The 12,638-nt window shown below is 59.4% G+C and overlaps 1 protein-coding gene across 3 annotated transcripts; it reads right to left on the reverse strand.

Annotated features, from left to right (window-relative positions):
• Window positions 1-328: 328 nt before the first annotated feature.
• Window positions 329-11,911, reverse strand: REM1 (RRAD and GEM like GTPase 1). 3 transcript variants are annotated; one of them, XM_044986359.1, is made up of 5 exons: window positions 11,068-11,177; window positions 10,099-10,441; window positions 9,128-9,210; window positions 2,110-2,320; window positions 329-1,604 (listed from the first exon to the last, which is right to left on the reverse strand). In XM_044986359.1, exons 2-5 carry the CDS (start codon window positions 10,436-10,438, stop codon window positions 1,327-1,329), a joined length of 912 nt encoding a protein of 303 aa, XP_044842294.1. In that variant the 5' UTR covers window positions 10,439-10,441; window positions 11,068-11,177; the 3' UTR covers window positions 329-1,326. The 3 variants fall into 3 exon arrangements, with proteins under 3 accessions (XP_044842294.1, XP_044842292.1, XP_044842293.1); XM_044986357.1 differs by lacking the exon at window positions 11,068-11,177 and adding an exon at window positions 10,606-10,746; XM_044986358.1 differs by lacking the exon at window positions 11,068-11,177 and adding an exon at window positions 11,683-11,911 and having other exon boundaries at window positions 330-1,604.
• Window positions 11,912-12,638: the final 727 nt, after the last annotated feature.

Genomic DNA, 12,638 nt, shown 5'->3' on the forward strand with positions numbered 1-12,638 from the left:
GTGCTGCCATTTCAGGGCATCTACAGAAACCAAAACATCCCAGGTGCTTGGGGAATCGCAGCAGCCCAATGGATCCAGTCCGTTTGCCCCCGTTAAAGGTGCATTTCTGACGCCCAGCTCCCCCAGGGTTCAGACTCAGACTCAGGGGTCTGGGTTGGGCTTTGCCCATCTCTGACTTGGAAGCAGGTACAACGAGCAGTGGGCCCAGCTCCCTGCCTCTCTGGGGGACCCAGGGAAATCCGAGAGAGGAGCACCTGGCAGGGGCAGTTAAAGGGCAGGAGGTGCTGCGCAGTCACTGGTGACAGGCGTCTTTCCAGATCTGGTTTATTCTGCAAGTCTAGGTGGGTCGTCACCGCGGTCATACAGAGACAACAGAAAAACCTCGATCCTAAAAACACTGTACAAGAGAGAGATGTGGTACAAAACCCCGCCACGCCCCCGGCCACGCCCGGCCCCCGGCACTAAGGAACCCCATCCTTACAGTCCCCAACCCCAGCCAGGAGACAGGCGGGGTCTGGCCTCCCCAGACTCCTACCCAAGGAAGATGCTTCTCCATTGCCCTCTTCGCCCCTGCCCCCACTGACGTTAATATGCCCAGAGGTGGCAGCGAAACGCCGACATACCATTGCACCTCAGCTCAGGGCCTTCCTGTCTAAGGGATTCCTAGAGTGCCTGTCCGCACAGTATCACGGGCCAGCTGCACTTCTGGCTCCCAGCAGCGTTCAGAGGCAGCTTCCGACCTTGGTGATGGCTTTGTGGACTCCAGCAGAGCCGGTGGCCGTACTGCCCCTGCTGCATGATCCGAGTGTCCTGCTCAAACCCATCCCTGGCGTTGGCAAAGTCAGACTTGCATTATCTCTAGGCACCAGGGAACACCCCAGAGTCCCCACCCCTCCCTCTCGGGGCGGGTAGCTTCCTCCCCCTCTCCCTTCCATGGGCAAAGACTAGAACATTTCCTGGCACCTGCTAGCACCCTGGAGACCTGCCCTAGCTTCTCCCTGCCCACCTCCTCTTGCAGGGCTCCAGGCAAGTGGCAGGGCTGGCAGGAGGCACTATTGGGGATTAGGACATTCAGACAATGCAAGGAGTCCTTCCCCATGGGTGTTTTCTGGTTGCTGGTGTCACTTTGGTTCTGAGGCTCCGGTTAGGAAGTCGGCGCCGTCTCCTGGGTTATTGCTCCAGATGAGTCTCGTGTCTGCCCTGAAAGGTCCTGTCCACATGCCACGAACAGAGAAGAAAGTTCACACACCCCTATGTACATGGCAGAAAGCCGCTTGGGAGGTCCCTTTACGCATGAGAAGGAAGTGTCCTGTTTTGTGACAGGTCTCAGAGCACGGACAGGTCATGGCAAGACTTGGAGCGAACTTTCAGAGCCACCTTCTTGTTGTTCCTGGCGACCAGTCTGTCCAGGAAGCGCCGGGCCTTCTTGGTGAGGCTCTCTTTGCGCTTGTAGATGGACTTGCGCCTCTCGTTGGCCTCCTTGCTGTCCCGGCGCAGGCGGATCTGGCGCACCACCCCCTCGAAGAGCTCCGTCACGTTGTGCTGGAGAGTGGCAGACGTCTCGATGAACTTGCAATCGAAGACCACGGCGCAGGCCCGGCCCTCTGGGAAGAGAATGGGTTCCAGCCCCACCTGAGTTGGCCACCAGGACAAAGAGCTCTCTCCAGGCAGAGCCAGGCGGCGCTTTCCGCACAGGGCACGGGACAGGGGAAGCGGTGAACAGTGGGTTATGCCAGGGGAGGCACATGCTCAGGGCAGTAGCTAATGGTTGCAGGGAGAGATGCTGGTGGAAAGGCTGGATTGATGGCAGACTACAGGGGAGGGCAGAGATGGAGGTGACAGGATGGGCTGCTAAAAGAAAGCAGGATGGGTGGTTTGATGGCTGGACAGATGGCTGGCAGATGGACAGAGCGTGGCACTCCTGGATGGACACTCAGCAGAGGAGCGGGTCCCATGGCAATCTCTCGCTGGCCACCTCAGCTAGGTCTGAGGAGCAGCAGCAGGAGACACTAGGCAAGAAGCCTCCCCCTCCCCTCAGTTCCCAGCCCCTGAACAGCTGGCTGGGAACTGTCTCCCGCAGGGTGGGGACAACAGGCCCTGCTCGCTCACCTTCCACCGAGACCTCTCGGCACCGCACCAGGTCCGTCTTGTTCCCCACCAGGATAATGGGGATGTTCTCTGCTTGCCGGGTCCGGCGCAGCTGGATTCTCAGCTCAGAGGCGCTCTCAAAACTCACTCTGTCGGTGACGGAGTAGACAATGACATAGGCATTCCCCACCTGCATGCAGTAATTGTGGAACCGGTTCTCCTCATCCTGGGGCTGCACAGGGAAAGACGGTGTTACTGAGGCACACAGCCATCGTCCACACACACCCTCTCCGACGGCAGCCAGACTCAGCGGTGCTGCGGCCAGCTCCCCATGTGCTTCCCAGCGCCAGGGTAACCTACACGCTGAGGAGCTGGAAGGAGCGTCAAGTGAAGTTGAAGACTTTAACTTGCGCCTTCTGCCTGGCTGGCGGCCTTCCTTACTAAACCCTGCTCTTCCAGCCCTGGGCTGGGAATTACGCAGGTCAGTTTAGGGTATGTTTGCACTGCACCAAGCGGGGATCGCAGCCCGAGTGGCCAGACCTGTGCTGAAGAGAGCCGTGTAGACACAATGGCCTGTACACACGCATCGGGGATCCAAGCTATGACCTCTCGAGGTCCCTTCCCGTCCTACCCTTCTAGGATTGCTAGTCGGCATTTAAGCCTGTGCTGCTATTTTTAGTCACGCTAGCACGGGTGATGCTAGTGCAGGCGCGTCTAGCTGAGCCGCAGTCACGCTACGGATTGCGGTGTGGACACCCCCCTAGACTCCAGGAGCCAAATTCAGAGGCAGTGAGTAGGGGCTGGTTGTGAGGGCGGCAAGCCCGCGTGCCTGACCGAGCCCAAGCCGGTGGGTCATGTTGGGGGGAAGGGGTGGTATGTCCCGCAAGCTTCCACTCAGCTCTTGGCCCAGGGAGCGGGGAAGGAGAGTGCTGCTTGTGGAACGGAGCACCTGGCCTCCCAGCCACAGGCTCTTCCAGACACCCAGCGTGGCGGGGGCTCTGAGAGCGATTCTACCCAAACGCCTGCGCCCGAGGCTTTCCCACCTGGCGCCGTGCGTAGGCGGCTCCTCCAGTGCGTGGGAAACGCTGCCTTGCTAGCATTTTACACAGGCGTAGTGACTAGGGGCCTGCAGGCAGGGAGCAATGCGGGATGCACCCCTTTCACTTGCCCACAATGCACTGCTGCCAAACGTTTACTCCGCCGCGCCCGGCGGTTTTACCAGCTGCTTCCTTCCTCGCTGTACTTGGAATCACTCCGCTCGCATTCAGCCGTGACTGGGACGCCCCAGGCACAACACCCCTTGCTCTTGTCACTCCAGGCCTGCGTTCAGCCCAGGCTGTATCCGGTGGGACCATTCCCTTCCCCCCAGGCCTCTGGAAGACTTTGGTTTTGTTTCCTCGAACCACAGCCCCTTGGTTCTAGAGCTCCACCCGTCCACAGCCTGCCAGCCCGTTGCCTCCTGCATTTCTGGCAGGATGGCATCAGGGCTGGTTTTTCATCTACACCCTCACGCCCCTGGCACGGGAGACCAGCAAGGCTCTCCTGCCATTCCCACGGGCCCGACACACCATCCTTCACGCTCTTGTTCCCCTTGGTAAGCCCTCCACACCTGTGCCTGGGCCGCATGCCGCCTGCTTCGCCGTCATTGTGTCTTACCTCGCTGACCCCCCCACTCCCCTCCTGCTGGGGACCGGGAGCTGTACATCTATAACCTGCCCTTACGTTCAGGGGTTTTCTCAGCCTGTGAAAACCTTCACTGATTTGGGCACATATGGAAGGATGTCCTGGGACCTCAGGGGCACTGGGGTGATTTACACTAGCTGAGGATCTGGCCCTAGAAAAACACACGTCCCCATGTTCCCCAGGGGGATAGTTGCAGGGATTTGATCATTACCCTTTTCTGCAGGTGTCTGACATTCAGGAGGAGGCCAAGGCTGGTGCCCACTCCCATGATTCCTCTACAAGCGTTAATTCAGGTGGTGAGAGCAAGTTAGTACCAGCCAGCACCGCTGGACCCCAGCTGCCCCTCCCACTCTCAGCCTGACAGCGATTCCAGTCTTCCCCCCGCCGGGATTTCTGCTCACCGCTCACCACGGGCAAATCTCGCTGGCGGAAGCGCAGGACGCTGCTTTCTGCGATGGTTCATTAGCTTCGCTGAGATCCGCCCTCTCCCCTCCACCTTCACTCGACCCACACCTGTGCATTTCCCCATCCATCCCACGGCCGCTTCCAGTTCCCACGCGCTGGGCCAGCTAGCGGTTAGGGGCTCCTGGCAAAGCCATGAGGAAGGGGACTCCATGGAGTCAGTGGGCTAGTGACTTGGCATGGGAAGAGCCGTATCTTTGCTGCAGTTGGCAGCACTGGGTGCAAACAAGCATTTCCCTCTTGCCTTTAATGGGAAAGGAGGTGGGAACGTGTATAATAAGTGCCCTCCCCAGCTTCCAGGTGGCCTGGATGGCTACCAAGGATGCCAGCCACCGGGGTCGTTGAGTACAAGACAAGGCACCCCCGGGTCTGCATCAGAACGGCCCGTCCTCAGCAGCAATGCTGTCTACCAGGACCAACAGAAGAGCCTTCTCTGCTCCCTGCAGGGGTGGGGCTGAGTCTGTGGGCTGAGGCCAAGGGGGGGAGAGAAGACACATCAGCAGGCAGGGTAAGGGCGCAGCTGAACAGCCCCATCAATCAGTGGGGAACAGAGAGTGCGCTCGAGGTTTACTGAAGGATGAGGCCTGCCCCCCGGCTGCCAGCTGGGGCTAGTCTGGGCACTTGGAAGGACGGGTCCCCAGAGAGGGTGCAAGTCACCAGGTTGTGGCCAGGCTAGGGAGGGGGAAGCAATTCAGCATCCCAGCCCCGGTGCAGGTGGGGCGCGGCCCCCGCTGCCGTCAGCCTGTCCCCATCAGACAGCAGCCCAGGCTCCCGCAGCCTCTGGCCACCCAGCAGACACGTGGCTCAGTCAATAACGTGCAGATTAAAAGCTTCTGGCTTTGGGGGGCGTTTGACACAGTCTCCTCCTCAATCTGTGTCAGCTGCAAATTACAGCCCCAGGGCTCCGCTCCCAAACGCGCAGGCTGCCCAGCCATGCAGCTGTGGCAGCCCAGGGCCTGCAAACACCAACGGGGCTTTTGGGGCTCAGGGGGACTCACCCTCCCACGCCGGTGAAGGAAGAGGGCTTTAAAGGGTTCACAACCGAACCACGGGCTGCAGCACCCTCTGGGGAACACACCCAGCTAGTGACACCCTTGTAAGCCAATAACTCAGCAGCAGGGTATTCGTACAGCCCCAGACGCCGGACAGAGCGCTCAGGGGTCTGGGCTCAGGCTGGAATAGGAGCCTCTTTCCAATTGCGAACAGCCAGCAAGAGCAGGGGAGCCCATTTACAAGGGAATGGGGGCCTGGAAGGGAAGGGGCTGAAGGATGGTCCAGTGGTTAGGCCTGGCTTCAATTCCCTGCTGTGCCACAGACTTCCTGTGTGACCCTGGGCAAGTCACTTACCACCTGGCATCCATCTGTACACTGGGGTTAAGAGCGCCTCACCGGGGGCAGGGGGGGTGTTAAATACATTAACAAGGGTGATGTGGTTTGAGATCTACTGATGAAAAACGCCACATAAGAGCGAGATAATGTCATCAGGCCAGAGCCCCTGGAAGGAAACAGCAGCTTTTAATGCGAGTTTTTAAAATGGGAAGGACTGGGGGGAGGGGATTTCAGGGGCATTGGTTTCCAGGCTTTTCACTGTGTTCCTAAACAAATTAACTTGACACTCAGTATCGTCTCACGCGGGGAAATAGCCCTCGGTAGGAAAATGCACTTCAGGGATAGTGGAAATAAATTCAAGTCTTTAAAGCTTTAGGACCAGATTTTCAGACTGTTTAGACTTACAACTGCGTGTGCAAAAGGTGCATCTAATTTGCATGCAGTTACCGTGATTAGAAGCACAGATTGGGCGTGTTAATCCGCCCCCATTCTGCATGCAGTTGTGGTCCTAAATTCTGTGACAAACCAGCCTGCTGTTCTAGTGCTGGGAAGAGAAGCCAGCTCCACACACAAGGGAGCAAACCTCAGACTGCAGAGATACTGGTCAGCACAGGTTGCCAGGACTCAGGGCCTTAGAACCAGTAATGCCAATTTACAGTCAATCTGCTACTTTAGAGGCAGTGCAGAAGACACAGGTGTTACTGACAGGACACTAGGGCTTTTCCAGCGAGTGGTCATGCCACTGCTTCTGGACAAGCTGCACGTGCCAGAGCCCTGCCGTCGCCGAGAGAGACCCCCAAACTGGGCAACTCTTCTCGGGGTTGCTTGCAAAGCAGGACCCATGAGCCTGCAGCAAACCTCAGCTCCAACCAGTGCAGAGTTCTGGCGACAGCCAGACCCTGACCCAAGCCTCCCAGGGTGGAGTGCGTCTCTACAAACCAGAGAGCCCAGCCAAAGCGAGGCAGATGTAGGGGTTGGGTGGGAGCAAGGTTTGGACCCAAAGACTTAGTACCTTGGGGAGAGTTTGCCTTTGGGTTTAGGAAGCTTCATGCAGCAGGAGGCCAAGCCCGTATGAACCAGAAGCAAAAAGGGCTGGCCCAACCCTCCCGTGCCTGGCACAGCTCTGATGCAGACAGAGCTAATGCAGGCGGCAGCTGGCCAGAGGTGCAAAGCAGGGTTCACAGGAACGACATGGAATTAACCCTTTGTTCGTCCACTAAAAACAAAGTGATAAAGAATTGCATTTCTTATTGTATCCCGAGTAAAATACTGACCCACTAGGAAAAGCCTGGCCATAATCACTGCAAGCAGGCCCAGCTGCCCCTGCCCCACCTCTCCCATCCTCATCTGGGTCAGGCTCTCTCATTCTCCCTCTCCCTACGGCTCATTCGGGGCTCGGGGGGTACCACTGACTCACACTCCATGCCAGTGCTCTCATCCCCACTCAGTCACGTGCTGTGTTTCCCGTAGGAGCCATTCCCCGCGCCCCCTTCTGGATTTTAAGGGCAGGACGCTAAGGGGTATCTGCGCCCAGTGCTCTGGACAGAGTGGACAGTGGAAAAGAGGAGCGGCGTTCCCTGCTCGTACCACGTCAGGTGGGGAGCGTGGCCATTAGCCCAGTGAGTCCATCCCTTCCCAGACCCCATCAGAGTCCTTGGCCAGAGGGAGCAGGGGCTGCAGGAGATGCTGGGGACTGGATGGCCCCCACTGACTTGCCTGAAGATCCGGCTGGCGAAGGGGAAGAGTGCAGGTGGGTCCCAGACCGGCAGCAGAGAGGCCATTTCAATGACGCTCGGGACCCTCTTGCTGTTACCAGCGAGCGTCGCCCCCAGTTGTGCATCGAAAGCAAAGACCCGGGTGGGGCTGGAAGAGGGGGAACCTTGCTCCTGTCAATCTCCAGTCACTCACAAGCAGGGGCGGAGGGGCAGAGATGCTGCCGGGCACCACGACTGCTGCCTACTAACGCATTCCCTTTAAAGGCTGCATTTCCTCACCCGTCGTTCGCCCAGTCAGCTCCTGCACAGCTAGGAGCCGGCACCCACCAGCACCTCCCAGCACACTCAGCCCTGGGGATCTGGCATGTTTCCCTCCTTCTTTCCACCTTCCCCGCTGACGTCTTGGGCCCAGCTCTGGCTGCCTGGCACCTCGTGTCTGCGCTTACGCCAGCACAGCCGTTCTGACCTGGCAGCAGCCTGCACCCCCTTTGCAGGTGCAGCAGCAGCTACGCCAGAGGGAAGGTGGGAGAATCAGCCCCAAGTGCCTAGATTGGAGAATCCGCTCTGTGGGGGAGCTGGGGGGACAGGGAGTTGGGTCTGTCCGGAGTCACCCCCCCAGAGTTTAAAATCGCCACCTTTTGGAGAGAGAAGCGGACTCAAGCCCTTGCTTCCTCCCACAGCAGTTAACCCCCAGCCTGGGTCGGGGGACTCCTTCCAGCTCCCGGGGCTGTTAGCTCCTCCCTTGGACACCTGATGAGCCAGTCAGCTGTTCACTGGGGAAGTCACCCTCCTCCCCTTACCAGCTGCTGACCCTGACCCAGCTGCAGCCTCCCAGCTCCAGCCGCAGACCGACGGGAGCAGCAAGCACAATCTGCTGGGGATGTCACACAATGGCAAGAGAAGCTCCCCAGAAAGCTAAAGTGGGTCCTGGTGGACGTAGGGTCCAGCAGGAGGGTCTGTCCCTGCAGCCTTGTCTCATGAGCAGGTGGGCACGGAAACACAGCTGGCCATAGATAACAGGACAGAAAATATCACGTTGCCTCTATACAAATCCATGGTACGCCCGCATCTTCAATACTGTGTGCAGATGTGGTCGCCCCATCTCAAAAAAGACACATTGGAATTGGAAAAGGTTCAGAAAAGGGCAACAAAAATGACGAGGGGTATGGAACAGCTTCCGTCTGAGGAGAGATTAATAAGACTGGGACTTTTCAGCTTGGAAAAGAGACGACTAAGGGGCGATATGACAGAGGTCTATAAAATCATGACTGTTGTAGAGAAAGTAGATAAGGAAGTGTTATTTACTCCTTCTCATAACACAAGAACTAGGGGCAACCAAATGAAATTAATAGGCAGCAGGTTTAAAACAAATAAAGGGAAGTATTTCTTCACACAGCACACAGTCAACCTGTGGAACTCCTTGCCAGAGGATATTGTGAAGGCCAAGACAATAACAGGGTTCAAAAAAGAACTAGATAAATTCATGGAGCATAGGTCCATCAATGGGTATTAGCCAGGCTTGGCAGAATGGTGTCCCTAGCCTCTGGCAAACAGAGGCTAGGAATGGACAACAGGGGATGGATCACTTGATCATTACTTGTTAGGTTCACTCCCTCTGGGGCACCTGGCAGTGGTCACTGTCAGTAGACAGGATACTGGGCTAGATGGACCTTTGGTCTGACCCAGTCTGGCCACTCTTATGTTCATACAAGTTCACTGTGGCATTTATAACAGCAACAGACCCTATAATAAATAGCTCCAGTCTAGCAACAGAACCCACTTCATTGAAAAGGTGACACCCTCCCCCAGACAGCTCTTGGGATTGCCACGCCCCATGCACGCTCCCCTACCCGCCTCTCTGTTTCCCAGGTGTCCATCACCAGCAGCGTGGTCTCCTCCCCATCCACCGACAGGGTGCGTTCGTAGGCGTCCTCTGAAACAAGCCAGATGCATCCAGGTCAGCTGGACTCCACGTACCCAGCAGTGCCTCCAGCCCGGCCCAGCGCTGCTGAGCTCCAGAGGGGGAGTCTGCTGGCTGCTCAGGCTGGGAGGAGGCAGCACCCCAAGGTGGTGGGTTAAATGCAGGGCATGGAAAACACAACTGATCCTCTAGGCAAGGCACTAAAGCTACAAAGCAGCCAGCACCATGGAAGGATGTGGGAGAGTGGTGAGGTCCAGGGCGATGCCCTGGCAGAAGCCTGACTACTCTCCTGCCTTAGTGCTTGGAAGGAGGGGGAAGGTGCTGGGGTATCTCACGGCTCTTCCCAGGTTCAGGACTCACTCACCCCCCTTGCCAGGTTATTTTTTGGTTTGTGGGGAGGCTGAAAGGCACCGAGGCTCCAGCAGGCAGCGGGACAACTGGCATTAACTGGACCCAGGCGGCTGACCCCGATGCGTGTCAGAACGATATCCCTCCCACTGAAATCCACAGCTAAGGACCCCCCAGTTTTCAAGGGGGTGCACACCTACAGTAGGTACCTCAGAACTGAGCCCCCGGTGGCTCTCAGCAAGACCCAGCCGTTCCCAAAAGCCAGCTAACTTCCCCCTGCCCAGCCACAGAGATGGGTAACGGCACTGGGGGCACGTTGCCCACGGGCAGCGGCCGCTCCTCACTGCTAAGGAGTGGCTCTGCCCTGCTCCCAAGCAGTCAGCGCAGCCTCTCCTCCGTGCCCCCTGGCTTGGGTTTACACAGGGCTTCTGCACGCTGTGACCCACTGCCCACAGCCCGACCGCTGCACCGCATGGACCTCGAGCGCATTTCATTCTGCAGAGCCCCAGGAAGAGCTGGGCAGCTGCATTTCCCCCAGGGCAGGGCCCCTACCTCCCGGCTGTTCCGGCAGGTCCCGCTCTTGGATCCCGGCAAAGAGGTTCACCAAGCTGGTCTTGCCCACACCAGGGTCCCCCAGCAGCACCACGCGATACAAGGGTTCCCAGGAGCCGTCGGAGTCGGCCGAGTCCGATGACCAGCTGCTGCACGGCGCGACGGGAGCTGTGTCTCCAGGCTCCAAGGACGAGGAGCAGCCAAGCGGAGGGTGATGGGACTCAACGGGGTTAGGCCTCGGCTCACGGATCCCTGGCCTGGACCGGTGGGAGAGGGGGACCGGGGTGCTGGCCCGTCTGTGCACAGGGCCCTTGCCCCCTTGTTGCGTGTTCAGAGTCATCTTCTGCAAAACAGAAAAGGCCAAGCGACCGGCTTGTGGGAGGGAGTCTGGAGGCGAGCGCTGTGCTGGGGAGCTGGGGGTCCCTGGCTGCCTCCCCACCCTGCTCTGGCTGGGGTTCTCCAGGGCCGGCCCCACCCCGGCTGCCCTCAGAGTTCGATTACGTTCACCTTAGGCACAGAGGGGATCGTTTTCAGTTCCACGTCTGTTGTCTCCAGACTGGAAGCAGGCCCCGAAGAAACAAACATAAATCATCCCGGTCTCCCAACGCCGCCCCAGCCGCCCTGCGCTGTCTCAGCCAAACAACTTCTAAACTGGAAAAAAAAATCTGGAGCCAAAGACTCTTCAAAGCCCGGTGGATCCTGGGTCTTAGCCCATCTCTGCTTCAGCTCCAGAGCAAGGAAGGCAAAAGTGTGTGCATGGAGGCGGGAGGGGAGGGTCTGATTGCTGCCCCCACCCAGCGCCCTTTCACCCAGCTGGGAGTGGGACACTGTCTGCAGCACAGGTAGGGTCCCGGCGGCTCGGGAAGGGTTTTATTCGGGCCAGAGGGAAGGAATAAGGGAGAGGCAGAAGGCCAAGAGGGCTGATCCATGTAGGAGAGGGACTGGAAATGTTCCCCTCTCCGATCTCACCTGCTGCAAAGGGGCTGGGTCTAGGGTGGTACCCAGAGCTGCCAGCTTGGCACTGGCCCATTAAAGACCCTGGTCCCTCTGTGTCGGGGAACGTGCTGCCCCGAGCACTTTCCCCCCGCTGAATTTCAGCCTGGCACCAAAACCCCACAAGACCCGATGCCATGGGGACAGCAGTGCCAACCTCCACCACAGGGTACAGGCCCCATTGTGCCAGCGCGGGGCAGGCTCGGGTTGCAGGGGAGCAGCGCAGGAGCGATCCCGAGAGGCACAGCGTCCTCCCTGCCAGGCCAAGCGCCCGCGGCCCTGGGTTCGAGGCTCCCCCGAGGGGTCTGGCCCCACCGAATTCCAGGGCGCGGAGGCTCCTTGCACGGGTCCCGCTCCGGCGCAGCCCGGAGCCCGGTCCTGCCGGGGAAAGGGCGGCGCGCAGGAGGGCGCTGGGCCAGGCAGCCGAGCGAGCGCAGCGGGGACCAGCGCGCCCGGGGTGCAGAGTCTCCGGCCGAGGCTGAACGCCGCGAGGGGGCCAGGCCAGCGCGGGTTCCCGGGGGTTCGCTGCGGGCGCCCCCGCTCGCGGCCCCCGCAGCGGAAAGTTTCTTCGCAGAACTCAGCCCGGCTCACCTCGGCGCCGGCCCCGCTCCTGCTCCGCGCTCCCCGGCTCACGGGAGCCGCTGTCCGGGGGCCCCCGCCCGGCCGCAGCCCGCGGAACCCAACGCCCGGCCGCTGGCCATCGTGTAGCGCCGCGGCCGCCGAGCGCAGAGCCTTTAAACCCTGGGAGGTGGAGCCCCCCTCGGCCGGTCCCGGGACCCACCCCCTGGCGGGGACCCTCCCCAGCCCGGCCGGCCGGTGGGTGCCGCTCAGAGCGGGCGCGGTTGGAATCCACGCCCCAAACCCAGCGCCTCCAGGGTCCGCCCCGAACTCCGCCAAGGGAGTCACTGGCCCAGCCCAAGTCTATTGCCCACAGGCTCCAGCCCCGGGTGCCAGGGGTCTGAGCACGTGCCGGGGAGCAGCTGTCTTAGCCCCGTGTCCAGGGGCCCTCAGCCCTCAGCCAGCACCTGAACACCCTGCCCCAGGCTCCAGAGGGGGAGCCCTGTTAGTCTGTATCCACAAAAACAACCAGGAGGCTGGTGGCACCTTAAAGACTGACATTTGTTTGGGCCATAAACTTTCCTGGGTAAAAATCCCACTTTATCAGATGCAATTTGCATCTTGCACCTGAAGAAGTGGGTTTTTACCCACAAAAGCTTATACCCAAATAAATCTGTTAGTCTTTAAGGTGTCATCGGACTCCTCCTGGTTTCTGCTCCAGGCTGAATCCAATGCCCATACCCTCCCCCAGCACCCACGGGTATATGCCCCCCCACCCCAGCCTGAGCCCCCTGTCATGGAGTGTGGGGGAGTCAGGGCCCTGCACCCCCCACTTTCTGCAATTCACCAGGACTCTCAGCCAGCCAGTAAAACAGGTCGACAGGAACAGTCCCAAGCAGGGCTTGTAGGTGCAGCCAGGTTCCTCTGGGGGCAGGGGTGGCTCTAGGAATTTTGCCGCCCCAAGCACGGCAGGTAGGCTGCCGTCTGCG

The sequence above is a fragment of the Mauremys mutica genome, chromosome 13, assembly GCF_020497125.1.
Source record: "Mauremys mutica isolate MM-2020 ecotype Southern chromosome 13, ASM2049712v1, whole genome shotgun sequence".
In the NCBI taxonomy this organism is placed as follows: domain Eukaryota; kingdom Metazoa; phylum Chordata; order Testudines; family Geoemydidae; genus Mauremys; species Mauremys mutica.

Excerpts from the sequence above, each read along its gene's own strand:
- REM1 (XM_044986357.1), bottom strand. The coding sequence starts at position 10,683 with ATGTTTGTTTCTTCGGGGCCTGCTTCCAGTCTGGAGACAACAGACGTG. Across the intron at positions 2,321-9,127 it reads CCTGGGAAACAGAGAGGCGG|CCCCAGGATGAGGAGAACCG; the intron begins GTAGGGGAGCGT and ends TTCCCTGTGCAG. Across the intron at positions 1,605-2,109 it reads CCGAGAGGTCTCGGTGGAAG|AGGGCCGGGCCTGCGCCGTG; the intron begins GTGAGCGAGCAG and ends TTCTCTTCCCAG.